Here is a 20,614-nt window from a genome sequence, read left to right on the forward strand (position 1 = left end):
TGAGCTGTGGACACTTTTTGCTTATAGAACCCATCATATTTGTACTTTTATGGGTTTATGCTATTTTGTAAGCCAAAAAGATCACCAGTTGCCTCACAGGTGAACAAATGGCACCTCCGTTCACACAGGTAGATGTGTGGTCTCCTTGCACACCTCCTGTGATTTCAGCCAGAGCAGGACCGAGCGCCAGTGTGACTGTGTCTGCCATCCTGCCTGTCTGGGCCCCCAGCCGGTGCTGTGTGAGACTGTAGTAGGTAAATGAATTTACCCCTGACTCCCTTCATAGACAAGTGGGGTGTTTTTAACTGTGTTGTCATATATTCTGAGGCTTGTTTGCAAAAACATTTACTCAGTGGCAAATGAGGACTGTTCGAGTGTACAGAAAGTGTGCTTCAGGGCCTAAGGAAGGCGACGACAAAAGCCAGTGCTAGTCAGCGTAGTGTGCCTGCTGAGTACCAAGGCACTGTGGGGTACAGCATATGCGTTTCCACTGGCTGCTGTGACAAACTTCCCCAAACTCGGTGGCATAAGCTGTGTGTGTGTTCTCTGACAGTTCCAGAGGTCATAAGTCTGAAAACATCTTCACTGGGCTGAGAGCACCATGTCGTCAGGGCCAGGGACTCTGGGGGAGACTGCTTCCTGGCCATTTCCAGTTTCCAGAACTGCGTGGCTTGCTGTCCTTGGCTCACGGCCCCGCCCTCTGCAGAGACAGCCTCACGGCTCTCTCCAGCCTCTTGCTGCTTTATTGTCAACGTGCCTTTCTCCTCTTCTGTCTGTGTGGTCAGGCCTCCCCTTGCCTCCCTCTTGTAACAGTGAGGGCATTGAGCGCTCACCCAGACAGTCCCCATCTCAAGATCCTTAATCACACCTGGGAAGTGCATACTGTGGTGTAACATTCATAAGAATTGGGATCCGGTTACGTCTGAGGCCCTCTATTCACTTTACAGACTTGGCAATGATGTGCTCTCTGCACAGTGTCAAGCACTGCTTGGAGGCTGGGTAGGAATTTGGAATTTGAAAATAAGTCTGTTTCTTCATTTCTTGACTAACAGTTATATATACAAAACCATAAATACGCACCATAAGTGTACGCTGGAACGCCGAAATCCTTTATATAAGGGGACAAACTACCAGACTCTTCACTCTCCTGACATACAGTTGGTGCTAATACTGTTTGGGTCAAATATTTCCTAAATCTCAGGAAACTGTCTTTACTATGGAGTTTGATGCCTGCGTACCATCAAACTACGGAATTTGATGCCATCAACTAAAAGGGTTGTATCCGGGTGCTTTAAAACAGCGCTGACCCACAGAAACAACATGTGAGCCACCTTGGTAATCTGAAATATTTCAGCAGGCACATTTTAAGAAGTACACAGAAACATAAAAGTAATTTTCATAATATAATTGTGTATTCCAATACATCTCATGTTATTTCAACATGTAATCAATATAAAAATATTTTACATTCTTTTTATACTAAGTTTCAAATGTAGTGTGTGTTTTATGCTTATAATCCATCCATTTGGACAATAACTTTTCATTGGAAAAACTTGGGTCTGTATTTAGGTACAAAATTTAAAGTTGAAGAAGTGGATTCACATAATTCAGTTGTTCCAAACAAGCTTAAACCAAGTGTTCCAAATACATGTATCAGTTTCCTCATAATTGATGTTTGTAAATTAAAACAAAAAATTAAAACTTCTTCAGTAAGTACATTTCAGGTGCTCAATACACCATGTGGCTTGTGGTCGCCAGATGGTGCAGCTCTGAAGTGATCTCTCCAGAGCTACTTCTGACATTTGTTAAGGATATGTGTATAGATTTTGGTCTGACTTTTCAATTACATGGTAATTAATATTCCCTATCTGCTTCTTTTTGGTCCCAAATTCCTTTATTCTAACTAACTTTCCTTTTTTTCCAAGACATACTTGTTCACTTTGTTCACACAAAGTCCTCATTTAATTCACGGCACCTCATTTAATTCATGGTACCAGTCCAGTCTAACGATGTTAGTTCAAGGGCATAGCTCTCTCCTAAACTCCTATCTATCATCCAAACCCTGCTTCCCTCTGTTACCCTGTGCAGAGGACTTTATGTTTGGAATGCTCTCATTTTATCTACTTTAATCTTCACAATTATATAAATAAGTAGGCAGGCTGGTATTTACAGATAAAGAATTATCCAAAAGATAATTTCAATTATCTTTGGAATTCTTTAATTACAAAGAATTAAAGTAGATTTATATATTTGTCCAAGTCACATGGATAGTGATGAAGCAGAGTTGGAATTCATCTTTCTTAACTTTCCTACTACAGTATGATAAAACAGAATGTCAGATCCTTCTCTTACTAGTCCCATCCAGTCCTGTGTTGGTTCTTAGGATTAAAAAAAAAAAAATTCATCTCTAGTAGTAACTGAAATAAATTCCTAGGAAGTCAGCTTGTTACAACCATGTTTATAAAAAATCAAGAACTCTCATTTTAAGAACAGGATTCTTCGTTTAAATCACCGTCTTGCAATGATCTGGCCAGGAGGAGCGCATCTCCTTGTTTATATATATGTAGACCCAGGAGATAAACGGGAGAAAAGCAACTGTGGTAGCAATGGCCAGCTGAATTCTTCCACCACCTGGAGCCCTACAGACACACAAAAATGATTAGAAACAAAAATCCAATAAAAATAATGATTTGGTTTGGTAACAAATATGAAGACTGAATTTAATACATCACTGCATTTTTATACAGTTTTTAATTTTTTAAATTGGAATATAATTCTTGTAGTTCTTTATATGTTCCTACTGCAAATCTTTTTTTTTCTTTTTTAATGTGTATTCTATATAGCTTTTCCTGCTCACTTAATGTCTTGTGAGGAACTGAGATCATTGATTAAGCAGTGTTAAAATGGATCCTCACCTAATGATTTTAGTGTCCTGTTGAGGAAAACTTTTTCTCCTCAAGATTTTGAAGATACTAAATTACCTTTTCTAAAAGTTTCATCGTTTTGATTTTTACATTAGATCTATAATCCACCTAGAATCGATTTTTATGAAAGTTGTAGGGGTGGTTTCTCTTTTTTCTGTATCGATATTCAATTGGTCCATCACTATTTATTGTAAAGATTACCCGAGAGTGCTACCATTGTCTTAAATCAAGGTTCTATATGTACATGGAACTGTTTCTAGACTCTTGTTTCATTCATTTATCCTTTTGCCAGTATGGATTTATCGTATACTCACAAAGAATCATTTAGGTGTTCTTTAATATTGAGATCTTTAATTTCTCCCATAATGTTTTATAGTTTTTATAGTTTTGCTTGGTAGGGATTTTGCATATCTCTGCTATATTTAGTCCTGGGGTGCTGATATTTTGATATTATAAATGGCAACTTTTTATCATTTTCTGTTATTGCTGATTAAAAATAAGATTTTAGTAAATTGACATAGTATCCAGCAATCATGCCAAAGTCACCTATTTGAAGAAACTTTTAGGTTTTTAAAAAATTTTCTACATATGTAATTAATGTTATCTGTGAATAAGGAAAATTTAATTTTTCCCTTCCAATCCTTGGGCCTTTTCTTTCTTTTTCTTGCCTTATTGTACTGGCAAGGACAAGAGCTAGAACAGTGGTGAGAAGTGGCAGCAGTGGCCACTTCTCACTCCTGATCTCAGAGGAAGTAGCGGCTCACCATTAAGGGTTAATCTTTGGTATAGCTACCCCTTTATCAGGGAGCTCAGTGTTAAACAATCTCCCTGCAATGCAGGAGACACGAGTTTGATCCCTGGGTCCAGAAGATCCCCTGGAGAAGGAAATGGCAACCCACTCCAATATTCTTGCCTGGGAAGTTCCATGGACAGGGGAGCCTGGTAGACTACAGTCCGTGGATTCATAAAGTGTCAGACACGACTTAGCGACTAAACAACAACCACCCTTTATCAGGGTAAGTCTGTTTCTATGAGTTTTTATTATAAGTGGTTATTGGATTTTATCAAATGTTCTTTTTGCATAGATATTTTTTTCTTTCCATTAATCTGATGAAAAACATTGCTTGGTTTTCAAATGTTAAACTAACTATTCCTAGGAAAAAACCAACTTGGTGGTTGGGTCATGAATTGCAGGACTTGATTTGCTAATTTGTTTAGGGTTTTTCCGTCTGTGGTCATGAATGAGACTGCTGTATAATTTCTTTTTTTCTTTCCTTTTTTTGGGTGGTAGGAGTAACATTCTTGTCAAGTTTTGGTATCCAGATTTTTCTGCCCTCAACAAATAGACTGGAAAATATTCCTTCTTTTTCTGTTCTCTGAAAGAAGTTTGTTTAAGTTTGCATTATTTCTTCTTTAAATATTAGGTAGAATTCTGCAGTTAGGCCATTTAGAGTTTTCTTTTAGGAAAAGTTACCTACTCAATTTCTTTAACAGTGATGAGACCATTCTGAGTATTTCTTACTTTGTCAGTTCTGACAAATTGTATTTCAGTGAATTTGTGCATTTCATCTACATTTTCATATTTATTGGGAAAAAGTTGTTAATAATCTCCTCTTATGATTTTTGCAGTGTCTGTTGCATGGGTAATAACTTTCTTTTTCAGTCCTGATTATTGGTGTTTTGTGCCTTCCTTTCCTTGCTCTAATTATTTTTACCTTTTTAGTCTTGCCAGGGTTTATCAATATTATTAATCATTTCAGAGAATGAAATGTTGATTTTTTTTTTTATTTCATTGGTTTCTACTTTTGTGTTTATTTTCTCATTATTTCTTTGGGCTTATTTTGCTGTTATTTTCCTTACTTCTTTGGAAAATTCTTAACTTCTTGGAAGCTTAACTCATTGATTTTTCAGCCTTTTTTTTTTTTTTCCTAATATATGTATTTAAGGCTATAAATGACCCCATAAGCATGCTTTTTAGCCACCATCCCACAAATTTTAATATGTAGTGTTCTCTTTATCATTTAGTTCAAAATATTTTCTAATTTTCATTGTGATTTTTTCCAGATGTTCTTTGGAAGTGTATTTCCTGATTTCCAAACATACAGTGGTTATATAATTATTATTTTTGTTAATGATTTCTAGCTTAATTGTACTGTGGTCAGAGAACATGCTCCATATTACAGTTCTTTGAAATTTGTTGGGACTTATTTCATGCTCAACATGAAGTCTTTTTGTAAATATTCAATGTTTACTTGAAAAGAATGTGAATTCTGTCCTTCTTGGTGCTAGTGTTCTATACATGTCCATTAGGTCAATTTTTTTATTGTGTAGCTAGTCTTCTATATCTTTATTGATTTTTAAAATCTTCTTGTTCTGTTAGTAACTGGAAAAAGTGTATTAAAGTCTCCCAAAATGATTGTTAATTTTTCAGTTTTTCTTTTTTGGCTTGTCAGTATTTATTTTATCTATTTTGAGGCTATGTTAATTATATATGCCTTTTATTAATAAGTGGTGTTGAGATCACCAGAGAGCCAAAGGGGAAAAAGATAATATTGCATCCATTCTTTTTGCCATTATACTAGGATAAATTCTAAACAGGTCAAAGATTTAAATGTAAAAATGAAACCATATATGTATTAGGAGAAAACTTAAGTAAGTTACTTAAAACCTGAGAGGAGGGAAAGTTTTCCTTCCTGTGACTCCAGATCCAGAAGCAGTAAGGGAATGGACTGATCAATTTGGATACATTAAAGTTTTTTTCATGGCAAAGCATACTTTGCATGAGTAGAGTAAAAGGACAATAAAAGCAAAAAAGAATGTTCATCTTATATCACATTCAGAGGGTTAATAGCCCTAAAGAGCTTCTAAAAGTAGAGAAGACCAACTGCCTTAGAAACTGGTTAAACCTACATCTCTCAGAGATGAACTAAGGTGTATAGAAAAAGAAATGCAGATGGCTCTTCATCACACGAAAGTACGCTCACCTTATGCTCACCGTAAGAAAAATGCAAGTGAAAGCTACTACCCGTTTCTCAACTAACCAATTAGTAAGACTTCAAAAATTTGACAATACACTCTGTTGGTACCGTTTTTACTATCAAGCGATTGGATACAGTCTGAACAGTAGAGGGCTGGATGCATATACTGTGGACATATCAACATAAGGAAAGTCTTCATATACCACAGAATGATCTCCAGGATGTGTAAGGGTAAAATGAAGAATACAATTGTGTATAATGTGCTTCCACTTTATCTAACAGTGAATGCATGTATTTGCTCCATTAAGAAAGCATGGAAGGATAAACCACAAAGTAGAAAAAAGGTTTACCTGTAGAGGAAAGGGGGGAGTTAGGTTTCGGGGATAGAGAAGTTAGAGCCCTTTGAATGTCCTCTGTTTTGTAGATCTGTATGTAGAACCATATAGATATTTTACATAATTATAAAACAATATATTTTAAATAAAGTATCCCTAGAAATTTAAAGTAAAATGAAATAAACTATGTATTCACTTGGTGAGATTAGCATACAGAGTAACTATTCCACGTAATTTGAATGTGCATCCCTTAAAGAGATACTCCCTAAGAACAACAACACAAAGTGCCTATTTTCCATAATTATATTGTTATTCTGATTGTGTATTGTCAGATAAGTCAGATGAGTTATGTTGAGGTATCTATGTAAAAATACATATACATATAGATACTTTATATGTATTTTATATACTCATGTATGCATATACATTTATGACACACAATACACGTGTGTGTGTGTATACACACATACATATGTACATATATGTGAATTTCCTACTTCTAACCACTAAAAAGAATGAACTCAACCCAGTAGCAGTGAGCACCATTTATACCCAGAATGTGACTTCTAAATACTATTAGCTACCAAAAGTAATGAAGGCTTTTGGGGAAAATGGTTGATTCCAGGTCTGTGGCATAAAATGTACATCTTAGCGTGGAACATTTTGTCAGAAAGCAAGGAAGCAATAAAAATTTACTAAGACCCAAAAAACTAAAAGTTTACTAGGATCATGTTAAACTTCTGGAGCCAACGTAAATAAGTGCCACTGATCAAAGATGGAACAGTTTAAGCAACTGCCGTGGATTGAAAAAACATCAAGTATGTTGAGATCTATGACTTCATAATGGTACTGTTAAATAAACAAAACTCACTGGTCACTTTTGGAAGATGCCCGGCAAGAAAAACTCATTATTCTGAAAAATGGGAAATTAAGAGAATCAACTCCTTTTCCTCTTACGATTTGTATCTGAGTAGTCAAATAATTGATAAGTAGAAGTTTTAGAAGTTTTCCAGGAAAAGAAATGATATTATTAGAGTATCAGCATTCTGCAACTCAAATGAATTAGTGGGTTTAGGCAATGGTCATCAAAATGTTATAATAATGTTACAGAGAAACATCTAGGTGTGATGTACATTGTGATGGAAGTACATACCACCACCCATGAAGTGGTCTTGCTTGGTGGTGGTGGTGATGGTGGTGGTGATGGTGACGATGATGATAAGAAGAAAAGAAGAAGACAACAACGATGACCAGCCTATGCCTAAGCCTGTGATCTCACCACCAGTTTATAGGAAATATGGAGCACAGAGGAACAAGCATTATACAGTTGTGGAAATGTAAACATTGGCTGCACAACTCAATACTGAATAATTACTGTTTTATTTTTGTGTGTGTGATGGTGGTAGAGTGGTTATTTTTTAAGTGCTTACCTTTTAGAGATACATACTGAAATACATAAAACATAAAACAATATGATGTTTGAGATTTATTTCAAAATAATCAGGATAGTGATAGATGATACAAGATTGGATATATAATAAATGTTGAAAATGGGTGATGAGTACATCTGATTCATTATATTAGTCTCTCTGCTTTTGAATATGTTTAGGTATTTCAAAATAAAAAAGCAAAAATGTTTTCATTACCAAAAACAGTCCTCTACTCTAATGCTGATTTTAAAGTCTACTTTTTAAAATTAAAATGTCTATACAGGCTTTCATGTGGTTGGTGTTTGTATACTGTGATTTTTCCACCTGTTGACTTTCAATCTTTCTGATTCTGTGTACTTAAGAGTTCTCTTTTGTAAGCAGTGTTTAGTTGGGTTTTTAACCTTTTTATCCATTTTGAAAATCTTTGAATCTTTATTGGAATATTTACATTTAATGTAATTTATCATATATTTGAATGTAATTCTCTATCTTAACATCTGCTTCCTGTTTCCCCATCTGTTCTGTGTTTTTCTCTTCTCCTTTCCTGCCTTCTATACTCCTTTTCTCTTAGTGGTTACCTCTTATTTTTCTAAGATTTTTTAAATATTATTTTTCTTAATTATTTTTCTAATAATCTAAGGTTTTCTCTTAGATTATTACCACATGAATCCTTGACTTATCAAAGTCTGATATAAGTTAGTACTTTTACCCTTCCCAGATAATTCAAGGACCCCAGACTGCTTTAGCTCCATTTTTTTCCCTTCCAACTTACATGCTCAGTTGTCATGCATTTTTCTTTTTCTATTACTGTTTTACAAAGTTAATATTCACGTATATATACCTCCAGTTTTATATTTTATTTGCTACTCTCTTTTCCTCCATCTCCGAGCTTCCTTTTGAGATCACTTTCTCCCTGAAGGACACCCTCTTAGACTGGCAGCTCCCTGCGATGACACAGAAAACTGTGTGTTGTGGTATTCACAAAAGTATAAGTGATCATGAAACACTGAGCCAACTATTGTTAGCTTCCCCTACAGAAAGGGAAGATTTCTCTCAAAAGATTCCTGTTTACATTTGTGTCAACATTCTCATTCACCTACTTGAGCACATCTGATTTTAACTGATGGGTCGAAAACTTACTTTGAAGAGCTGTGGCACAGGCCCAGCCATGCTGTGATGATCACGAGACCAAACAGCTCCCTACAAAATAGCAGAGATTTCATTTTTTTTGAAGAGGCTGTAAGTGAGATGCATATCATTCCATTTTCTCCCTGACACTTGATTCTGCTGATTGTCTGATGACTTCCTCCAAGATACAGAGCATCTACAATGACACTTGATTCTGCTGATTGTCTGATGACTTGCTCCAAGATACAAGCATCTACAAAATACTTTCAAGTCTGGCCATGACTCATAAATTACTTTTGTCAGACCCTTTAAAGAACCCTATATGAAAATGAATTTCATCTTATGAGGCAGATATGAACTTTATGATTGTTTCCCAATTTATAGATGAACAGAGAAACAACTACAGTCAAGAAGATAATCCCAGATTTGACCAGGCACTCTCTTCATATTGTCTTAGAGGGGTCAGTGTTAGGCAGGTTGAGCTCAAATCAGTAGTTCAAGTACACACTGTAGGAGATCAGGTCATGTCTTAGAGGACAGGGATGATTTGTCGAATGAGTCAGTCTAATGATTTGGGGGTGGGTATATGCCTCTAGCAGAAAAGGCAATGGCACCCCACTCCAGTACTCTTGCCTGGAAAATCCCATGGACGGAGGAGCCTGGTAGGCTGCAGTCCATGGGGTCGCGAAGAGTCGGACACAACTGAGTGACTTCACTTTCACTTTTCACTTTCTTGCATTGGAGAAGGAAATGGCAACCCACTCCAGTACTCTTGCCTGGAAAATCCCGTGGATGGTGGAGCCTGATGGACTGCCGTCTATGAGGTCGCAGAGTCGGACACGACTGAAGTGACTTAGCAGCAGCAGCATATGCCTCTAGAAATATTTGTTTAAAGGTCGTATCTTCCACACAGAGTAGAAAATAATTGTATTTGGCCAAGTACCACTTGGAAACCCCTCTGATTTCACTGAATCTTGTTGGCTTCAAGTAGATGGGGATTGATTCAAACCATCTGGTCTGCATTCCCATCCCCAACCTGATCTAGTTTCCAAAGATTAGGGCCTGTAACAGCAGCACAAAACCAGTGGGACTTAACCTACAGGACTCTCAATCTTGGTGTTGGCAGATGTTAGCAGTGGGACAGAAAGGAAAGGAACGGGGGCTCTTTGTGAGGCCAGGGAATCAAGGGTGGGGGGAAGCAGAGGAAAAGATGATAAAAGCCAGTGGGGAGGGGGGGAAGCAGTGGAAGAGGTGACAAAACAAGAGCCAGTGATGGTGACAGAGGGTACAGAGGACAGGAGATGTGCAAGGGCAAGGCTGGCAGAGGTCCCCCTCTGAGGAGGCCAGTTAACCGGGTAAGAGGTGGCTTGTACCAGGACTGAACCCAGATGCTGACGGAGTTTTCACCTCATTAGATTGGACTGAACATTATGGCATCACAAGGGGGGCCAAGGTCCAACTGCCTGATGGTAATATAAGGTGATGTGTAGCAACTATCACAGAGTGTGGTAGGCCCGGCTCCAGCTCCGTCACTGCCTCAGTTTCTTTAGCTTGTAAAGGAGATATCTTCCCTGCCCCTCGAAGTGTAAAGTTAAGTCGCTCAGTTGTGTCCAACTCTTTGCGACCCCATGGACTGTAGACCACCAGGCTCCTCCATCCGTGGGATTCTCCAGGCAAGACTACTGGAGTGGGTTGCCATTTCCTTCTCCAGGGGATCTTCCCGACCCAGGGATCGAACCCAGGTCTCCCGCATTGCAGGCAGACGCTTTAACCTCTGAGCCACCAGGGAAGCCCTCCTCAAAGTATTGGGGGAGTTAAATCACCAAGATAAGGTGTTGTGAAGACACAAATTTCCCAGTTCTTCCCCATCCACCCCAAACTGTGAAAGCCACCACTCACTCACCTGCCTTCCTCTTCATGCAAGAGGTTCTGTTTCTTATGAAGCAACAGGTTGTATGCCAAGCTGATAGCCCACAGGACACAAAGGAATATGTGTATTGCAGACACACTCTTCCAAATAAAGTTACCTAAAAACAGATATCCTGGTGCTGTTAATCATGGAACCACGCCCCAGAGAAACAAGATTTCTTTGTATTGGCTTTTCATCTGCCTTCAGGGAAAACATACAGAAAAGGCTGGGGGTTTTTTGGCTGTTGTTTTGATTTGTCCTCAAATCAAAAGGTTAAAACAGAAGTGAAAACAATACTTATAAACTTAAGTGGACATTTATTATTTTGGTTGTCCATAATCTCCCATTCGGATGCTGACGACCTGTCTTTTCTCTGGGGAACCACCCTTCCCGCACTCTCTCACACACGTCCCAGTGTCCCAGACGACTGGACACTAACAAGGTCAATGTATTCCATCCCTTTGGTGACAGTGATTTGTCTCAGGATGAACAGATAACCAATCAGGAGCACCAGCTCCATCCTGAGCTTTTGCGGAGCGATCAGGGAAGTGGATTCTAGATTCTGTTGGACCTAGCATGGTGAAGCTGTGACCTTTGAGCAGCAGGGCCACCACGTGGAGCCCAGGGCTGAAGTGCAGCTGATGTGCAACTAAGACTGCAGAGAAGTGTTAAGTTCTGAGCCGCCACCGGCGCCTGAAGCCAGCACTGCCTCAGTGTTTTCAGTAAAGGATCCCAGTACATCTCGCTTCAGCTTATAGGCCATTTGAGTTGAGTATTTTTTCCTTGCTTGCAACTAACAGAGCCCTAATGGATACACCTTAAAGATGTAAACAGAGTTCTAGAGGGCTGTACAAGGAGCCTGTACATCTGGGCCACGGGAGTTTTCCCCACCCAGGCGGGGAATCATTCGTCTTTATTCTAAGGCCCTGAGAAATTTCCAGCCCCATTAGTAGAAGCTGATTTAAAGAAAGTGAAGAATAACCTGCAGGACTGATATTCTCCACTAATAAGAAAATATTAGTAAACAGTGAAAAAATTTTTTCTGCTATAAGACACTTTTATAGAATAAAACTGTCCAATTTAGGTTTAATGAATTTTTAGGGCCGTAAAAGGTGAAGCAGCTATGTTTTGCCCCTGACTGAGGTTGGTGACCTGTGGCCCATACAAGCCAGCTATTTTAAGTGAATGTTTTATATGTATTCTCACCTGGGATATATATGTGTAAGGAGTCCAAGGAGAAAGTTATGAGACAAATACACGATAAAGCCTCTGTGTTATACAGCCATTCATTGACTCAACAAGCGTTGGGTACATGAGTTAGACATGATCCTGCTTTTAAAGGGCCTACAGTCTAGATGGAGGGAACATATATAAAAGTGTGCAGGAAATTGCTGGAGTTACTGTGATGGATTCCCTGGTAGCTCAGATGGTAAAGAATCTACCTGCAATGCAGAAGACCCAGGTTCGATCCCTGGGTCGGGAAGATCCCCTGGAGAAGGAAATGGCAACCCACTCCAGTATTCTTGCCTAGAAAATCCCATGGATGGAGGAGCCTGGCAGGCTACATTCCATGGGGTCACAAAGAGTTGGACACAACTGAGCGACTTCATTTTCACTTTCACTGTGAAGGTACACAGGGAGACTAGAAAGGGCAATATGTATTAATGAGAAATCCAGAGATGTGTTACAGACATTATAGACAGTTTCTATATAATAGTAGCAATTCAGATACATAGCAGTTCATTCATTTTGAATGAATTGAAAATCAGAAAGTGATGAACCAGAGTGGTACTGGGAGAAGGATTTGTATAGAGTAGATAAATAATAGACATTGATCCCCACTGAGTATGGAAACAAAGTTAGCAGTTTGATTGTTGCTGATTTTCCATTAGTTTAGTGGCTTAAGAAATAAGTGCAGTGACTGAAGCCCATCTCTCTGGGGCTGTTCCACATCAGCATCAGAGATGCTGGGATCCAAGTGCATAAAGCCTGTCTTAGTATGGCACGTCTGCATCAAGTTTTCCTGAAGATGGAAGGGGATGATCTAGACTGGAATTCGCCTCCTCTTAGGATCAGAAGGAAGAAGAAAGACATGGAGGGCTCCAGTTTTTTACTGGGAGTTGGGCAGACAGACTCTCATTATTAAAAGGAAATCTGATGTTCCGTATCACCATTGAGAATTCAAGGTTCATACCTGTGACAAGAGGGTTAAGTCCAACAAGCAGGGTCAGAGTGGCAGGAATCGTATACATAACCTGTGAGCAGAAAGGAAATTACAGGGGTAAGAAGGATGCCCGATACAGGAGATGTTCCGAGACGTTTAGGGAGCAGAGAAAGATGACACCGGTGGTGGTCCCACGTGCCACGATTTACCTCCAGCTTTTAGTAACAGCCAAGGAAGTGGTAACCTCGGCTTTTACAGCACTTACCGTGTCAGGGTGTCATTCTACCTGCCTTCTTCCTAGACCGTAGGCTCTTCCAGGAAAGACTTGTTCATTCTCAAGCTCTAGCAGTGAGCAGAGCTTTGATCTCAAGACACAGTGACCTCCTAATCTCTCCCAAGCGACACCCACGCCTAAATGGCCTTCCCCTACTTTTCAAAAATTGCTCTATGAAAAGCAGGACTTGAGCAGCCATAATTAGCTACGTGGCCCTGCTGAGTCTAGACCCATGGGCCATCCAGCCCCATACTCCATCTGCAAGTGAGACCACAGAAAGTTTACTAACAGTGTATGGATCACATGTGCCCAATAAGATCAGGTTCTTCATTTCTGAAACTGATAACTTGGTTTGGAGTTGCGAAGACTGGCCCTGAAGAGGCCTCATTCACAGCAAGCAGGCAGATTCAAGAAAAACCTATTGCTTGTATGTTGTGGGCAGAGGACAAGCAGAGGTGGGAGGTTTATAAGAAGCATGGGGGCCTCCCCAGAATGTAGCTATGAGCCACATCAATCGTGATGGCTAGTTAGAAACCATTAGTTTATCTGGATGTTGTCAGGGCTCAACATTTTAAGTGATCTGCTGTCACTGTGAAAACACACCTGTCTTGACCCTGGGGAGAGATGGTATCTGTATTATAGACCATGTTCATCCCTCCCAAAGGGTCCCCAGTGATGACTGGAGTATCAGCAGGTACCGACATTTGCAAGGACAGCCATGCTGCTGAGGGTTAGACCAGACGTTAGTGTGCATATGAATTATCTGGAGGTCTGATTAAAATGCAGATCTGATTCCAGAGGTCTGGGGTAGGGCCCAAGATTCTGCTTTTCTAATAAGCACCCAGGGGACACTGCTGCTGCTTTTCCAAGGACCACACTTAGAGCAGTAAGGGGTTAGTTAGTTCCCCCAGTGAAAACCTACATGACTTAGCAACTGAGGGAGAGACGGAGATAGACAGACAGACAGAAATTAAACACATACACATCATACAGTATTTAACTGTGCTCTCCATAAGAAGTGTTTGGCGGAGACTTTTAAATGTGCATTTAAGTATAACAGATATCTGTGATTAAAGGGTCTAAGATCTTATTTCAGTGTATTGGAAACACATGACCAGGACAAATCTTTAAGTAATCGTTTCCCAAGGTAGCTGTGCCATGTTAATCCTTATTTAAATGCTTATCTCTGTTTTGAATGAGATTAAGGATTTTCTTTTTTTACATGCAGAGAGACTGAAAGTAATTGTTTTTAGTACACAAGTAAAAACAATGCATAGTATAAACACTCATTAATGAACTCAGTAGAACCCAAGTATAATGGTCTTTTATCTTTTTGTTGGTGAATTTTTTAAACTAAAGGGTGCTGTAATATTTATTTACTATATTTAGTTTAATTGAACATATAGCCACTGAGACCCATAATAGTCATTTCTAACAATGCTCTCCCCCGTCTCCCTGCCACTATAAAAACTAAAAAAGCCAATTTGTTTTCTTACCCTTTTTAGCAGTGAGGGGCCATCATGTTCCAGCAATGAAATGTACGGAAAAGTCTTCTGGAGGCAAGGCTGATATGCAGAGCCCTTCACACTCAATATTCATGGGTACTGACCCAGCAGGATGGATCCTAGACCATAAGCCTTATTAGTAGTAATATGTACTAACTGGGCAGCAGCCTGTCTGGGGAGCTTCTTGGGAAACATTTGCTATTTGATGAAAGGAAGAAAAAGCACAGAGGAAAACTGGTTTTACCTCCTGCCTTGTTTCTTCCTACTTGCGATGCTTTTGTCTAGGGATGAGATGTCTGGAGCTGTAGCAGCCATTTTGTAAACATGAGGATATGTCGCCTACCCATTGAGGACTGGCAGAGAAACAAGCAAGCAAGTGCAGGTCCTTGATGACACTGTTGACCATTAAGCAGCTGCCTCTAGACTTCTTCTCATGAGATGGTCTGTATGTTTATAACCTGATGCTAGTCAGATATTCTGTTATTTGCTCCTGTATGCATCCTGATACAAGTATACTCCATGCGCAATTTGTGGTAGAGAACATGAACATCAGTCAGGTACAGTACAAGCGCCCAGGACCCAGTAACCGAGTGTCAGTTCATCTGTGTGTTCATTCTTCTACTCTAAGAGTCAGTCTGGGAAGGACTGCCATAGGAAAGCTCTATGCTAGGTTGCCAAGCAAGAAGAGGGAACTGGCCCCTGACCCCTGGGAGCTGGCATATACAGAGCCAACTCCAATGTAAAGCAGAATGAGTTACTGCTACAGTGAAGGTTCAGAGGAAGGATGCTTGGGATTTATGGGAAAGAGGTGGAGAGATTTTGAGGTGAGACGGCATTTGAGATAGGCCTGGACACCTGAATAAGAGTCTGACACAGGAATTCTCAGGGCAAGTGCCAGAAGTACTACAGGTGGACTAGGCTTCCAAGACCAAGTTGGGAAGGTAGGTTAGGGCCATATTGTGGAGGGCCAACTTAGACGTCTTGGGGAGTGACAAACATTTCTGAATCAGGAAGCAATATGTGGGAAGAATTATAGGAATGTAAGAGATTAGAGGCAGCTCAAAGAATTAGAAAGGACCCATAAGGGTCCACATGGGAGGTAATGGCGGGTTAAACTGGAGGTGAGTGAGGATGTCTGTGGGGGTCTGGTGTTGATGCTTATATTTCATCATCCAAGCATGATGTAAAGGGTAAAATGTACAGATACTGTACAGATGAGCAATTAGACCTACACTGCTTTTTGGTGGATTGTTCTTCATTTTGTTTTTTTGAGGGGAACTCAAAGATAGTGGTTGGAGAAGGCAATGGCACCCCACTCCGGTACTCTTGCCGGAAAATCCCATGGACAGGGAGCCTGGTAGGCTGCAGTCCGTGGGGTTGCTAAGGGTCTGACACAAGTGACGTGACTTAGCAGCAGCAAAGACAGTGGTGAGAAAACAGAGATATTAGAGATGGCTGAGGTTTTGAGCAAGGATGACTCAGAATGACTCTGCTGATAACAGAAATGGTGAGTCAGGAGGAAAAGTGGGTTTTGGAAGGAAAGATGCTGAAAAGGACCTTGTGCGTATTAGAGGACCTTGTGCGTATTAGAGGAGTCAGTGTGACGTACTGGTGGATGGGTCTAGGAGTCTTTTGGAAATTCACCATTAAGCTGGATAGTTGGAACTGCAGGAGAAATAACATTTGGAATTAAGGACATGGACCAGAGTCCTGAGGAAGAGGCAGTTTGATTTGATGCAGGGGCATGAGAATCTGGACAATAAGAATATCAGAATGTGGTTATATTTATACGTGATATTATATGTACTGTCATTCCAAATGCTTTTACTTGTTGCTACTTGTACAAAGTCAACATTATTCCAAAGCTTAAGATCATCTCATCGGTGATATTGTATAGTCTTAGATGCCTCTATTAAAAGAAACAAAATCCAGATATTTCAGAAAATGTGTGGAACAAATTCCCCCCTCCTCTAAACGGTTTAGTCAGAGCATCAGTTCAGTATATACTGTAGGTTTTATGGGCTTTAATTACTTTTTGTGAATATAACTCACTGAATTAGCAGAACCACAAACCTTAAGCCTGCCATTTTCTGGTCCAACGTTTGTTGGGGTTTCTGGGTAGAAATTCATGAGGATTGGTTCACATGACCTTGAGAGGTCTACTCTGTCTTCAGAAAAGTGTTCTTAGTTGGCCTGTTTTATTCAAAGGGAATACAGCTGAAAGGCCCCTGTATCTCTCTAAAATTCTGAATTCTCAATTTGATCCTTCTCCTCCTAATGTTTTCACATTTCCCTGGTGGCTCAGATGGTAAAGAATCTGCCTACAATGCAAGAGACCCAGGTTCGATCCCTGGGTCAGGAAGATCCCCCTGGAGAAGGCACTGGCTACCCACTCCAGACTGGCAGCCTACAGTCTATAGGGTGGCAAAGAGTCAGATATGCTTGAGTAACAAACACTTTCACTTTTCCTCCTAACATTTTAGGAAAAGGCTCTTACTTTTGATTTCTACGCTCTTAAGTACACGAAGCAGGGAGGAAGGCAAACAGACACACTGCATATTTCCTCCAGTTCCCTGATTCTTTTAGGTATGGGAGAGCAGGCCATACTCACCACCCACAGTTCTGCATCCGGATCGTTCACCTGGAATGCCAGAACAGCAGCATTAGCCCCAGGCTGTCACAGTTCTATTCCAGTATTTGGTCTGGTCTTCATTCATGTCAGCAATTTGCTAAGCCCAACAGGAGGATAGGAGTAAGACAGTCTAGTTGATGGGGTTGTGTGTGTGTATGTGTAGCGGGTGCTTCTGGTTGTGTGTGTGTGTAGGGGGTGTTTCTGGCTGACCCCAGCACCTGGTTTAAACACACAGCCACACTTATTTTGTAAAGAAGTGCACAGAGGCTCTGCGAAGTGTGGGCCAAGCCCAGAATGGGTGTTTAAACGGCCCTCCAGCCTCAAGAAATGAGGAAAGCTATCGCGAGGGGACCCCAGATCTTACTTGAAAGGATAATTAGCTGTGAGGGTTTTTGTTCTGCTTGCTCTCCGAGCTGTGCACAGCCTTGCCCCCGGGCTGCCTTTTTATAAAGGTACCCCGCAAAGAGACACGCGCCAAACCAGCTCCTTCCAGCGAGCAAACGGGGTCATGTGACCGCAGCTGTATCTCAGCCCAGATGGGGTGGGGGTGCCCTAAGCATCAACCCTAATTCCCGCCCTGCCCGTACCGGGCCGGCTTCTGCGACCCCGCCGGTCGGTCGGTCTACACAGCAACCGGCCTGGAGTTGGAGCCCGGGGCTCCCCTCCCGCCGCCCCCGCCCGGCCCGGGGCGCTGACCTGCACAAAGGCCGCCAGCGCGAAGAAGGCGCCCATAAGCCAGTTGCAGGCGCGCCACAGGCCCCGCGCCCCGCGCCCCGCCGCCGGCGCCATGGTCGGGCGGACGGGCCGGGCTGGGCCGGACCGGGCCGGGACAAACCGGTCCCAGCGGGGCGCACGTCCACCGGGCTGGGCGGTCCACCTCTGGCCCCTCCTCCCGCCCCGCCCGCGCGCTCTCCGGAAAGTCCGGGGCCAGGGGCCGGCGCGCGCCGGGGCGGGAGAGGCGCCGAGCGGGCTTCCCTGAGTGTCCCCATTCGCTCCTCCCCAAACGCGGGGAGGCGCGGGGGTCTGCCCATTTCACAGACGCGGAGAGTGAGTCCGAGGGCGCCCGCGTGGCTGTCCTAGCATTTCACAGCTGGTCCGTGGGGGCAGGAATTTGCACTTGAACCCAGAGAGGTGCAACTCCAACACCAGTTTTCACTAAGGCTGTCTTCCTCATATTTAAAAAAAAAAAATTAGAGGACATTAGAAGGGAGGGAGAGACGAACGAAGGAACGAGAAAAAAAGGTGTGTGTGTGTATGCGTGTGAGTGCGCGCCTTCTGGTTAGTGTTTATGCGTGTCTTTTCAAAGCTCGGAAACTTTCAAAGCGCTGTAAGCATTATGGTAATTTCTTAGAGTGACGGCAGTGATATTAGCATCTCATACAGCTCACAGCTTTTCTGAAGACAGCTTCGTTTATCTTCATGGGCTTTTATTATCAGAGGTATTTACATATTATACATATTTACAATTCTTTCCCACCACCAAAACCAACAAGATCTCCACACGTTTTGCTCATGAATTTCTTATGAACTAAAGACACTTGAAATATTCACTGTTCTCCCCTTGCTTGTTTTACGGGCCTTTTTTTTTTTTTTTTTCTGATTAGTTCTTCGTGGGTCTCATTTACACATCCATAGGCCTCATCATTTTTGCTGTTCTAAAAAGTCTTAATCCCTTCAAATCATGAGCGTGTACTCCTGTGCTCCTCTCCTTTTTGCTAAATCTCCTAAAACTCTTTTAGGGTGTTTTCTTTCTTTCTTTCTCTATTTCATTCCTTTCAAAGAATGCTTAGTTCGGAAACACGGGCTGCCTGGCCCCCTTATTTGGTGTAGGGGCCACAAAGGGGACTTGCTGTGCGCACTTCCAGGAAGGTTCGAAGACTGGGTCTTTAAAGAGAAAATTACGGTCAAATGAGGTCACGTTGGTGAACCTTATCCAATATGACCAGTATCCAGGAAGAGATATATACACAGACATATACTGAGGACATAGCGATAAGACAGCCGTCTGCAGACCAAGGAGAGAGGCCTCGGGAGAAAACAAGCCTGCTGACACCCTGATCTTGCCCTCCCAGCCTCCAGAATTATAGTTAGATGATAGGTGTTTGCTGTTTCACCGCCCCAGTCTGTGGCCCTTTGTTGTGATGGTCTTACAAAGAAATACAGAAAGTGATCACAGTGCCCGCTCTGCCAGCCAAACAGAGGTATGGGAGGCAAGAAGGAGTGGTGGGCAAATGCCTTCTAAACCGTTGTGTGCTGTACAACCACCCAGAGTTTTCTGTTCTCAGTGTTGACCAGGACATTCATGGCCATTGTGTGGACATCTGTTGTTTTTGCTGGTGCAGGGTTTACCCCCTGCCTGTAGGGTCAGCATCCCAGTTATTAGGGAGGGACCCTGTCTCCCAACATCAGGGCACGTGTACTAGGAGGGCTGACATGAGACAGGCAGGTGACCCTTGTCTGCCAGCTGGCACAGCCCATCCTCCTGAACACACAACTGGGTCTGAGGTGGTGTGTGATTCAGATTGCCCAGATGCAGTCCTAGGACCTGCGCTGGAGGGGGGATTGCCAGATAGCATACAGGATGTTTAGTTGCATTTGAATTTCAGATCAACAAGGAATAGTATTTTTTTTATTTTAAGTGTGTCCCAAATATTTTCTAAATCCAGTAACCCTAGCTGGAGCATTAAACAGAAGTGGGTTGAGCTGGTACTGTGTAAAGTAGAGCTGCCGGGAGAAAGCTTTTCTGAGGTTGAGTCCAGGTGGGGGAAGCAGAGCTCAGAGATAAAGAAGGCAGGTACCTGGTAACATCACGTGAGGCTCTGGGTCTAGCCCCACTGGGAACATCTCACCCCCCTTCAGCTTTGTGAGTCAGCACAGTCCCTTCTTCTATATAACCCTGTGTGGGTGGGTTTTTTTTTTTTTTTTTTTTTACCACTCACAACACAGAATGATGACTTTAAAATCACAATTCGACAGTTAGGCCAATGCTTGAAATCCTCTAAATCCTCCTGCTGTATGTTTGTCCAGCTTTTGCAAACACAGGGAAGAGAAAGCTTAGCCTGAGAGGTCATGAGAAATAAGTTTAAGTGACTCCAGTTTCCCAGAGAGCTCTGCTTGAGAACTCACTCCATTTTTTCCCTTCTCATCTGCGGTGTTAACTGCCGCAGTGAGGACGAGGTTTGGAAGGGAGCAGTGGCCTGTCAGTGCTGGCTTCCCTCTGCAGAAAGGCTGGTAGGAGGGGCCTTCACGCCGCTGGACTGCCCCAGTCTACCAGGTCAGTGGCAGCGTCTGAGAGCAGGCGGGGCACTGGTGTGTACCCGTGTCATCCCTGCTCC

General features: G+C 41.8%; 1 protein-coding gene across 4 annotated transcripts; it reads right to left on the reverse strand.

Moving 5' to 3' along the window:
* Positions 1-868: 868 nt before the first annotated feature.
* On the reverse strand, positions 869-18,159 carry TMEM220 (transmembrane protein 220). 4 transcript variants are annotated; one of them, NM_001192043.3, is made up of 6 exons: positions 17,976-18,152; positions 17,259-17,288; positions 12,899-12,959; positions 10,699-10,822; positions 8,808-8,867; positions 869-2,639 (listed from the first exon to the last, which is right to left on the reverse strand). In NM_001192043.3, exons 1-6 carry the CDS (start codon positions 18,066-18,068, stop codon positions 2,504-2,506), a joined length of 504 nt encoding a protein of 167 aa, NP_001178972.1. In that variant the 5' UTR covers positions 18,069-18,152; the 3' UTR covers positions 869-2,503. The 4 variants fall into 4 exon arrangements, with proteins under 4 accessions (NP_001178972.1, XP_024835505.1, XP_024835506.1 ...); XM_024979737.2 differs by lacking the exon at positions 17,259-17,288 and having other exon boundaries at positions 1,391-2,639; positions 17,976-18,159; XM_024979738.2 differs by lacking the exon at positions 8,808-8,867 and having other exon boundaries at positions 2,439-2,639; positions 17,976-18,159.
* Positions 18,160-20,614: the final 2,455 nt, after the last annotated feature.

This window comes from Bos taurus, chromosome 19, assembly GCF_002263795.3.
Source record: "Bos taurus isolate L1 Dominette 01449 registration number 42190680 breed Hereford chromosome 19, ARS-UCD2.0, whole genome shotgun sequence".
Taxonomy (NCBI): Eukaryota; Metazoa; Chordata; class Mammalia; order Artiodactyla; family Bovidae; genus Bos; species Bos taurus.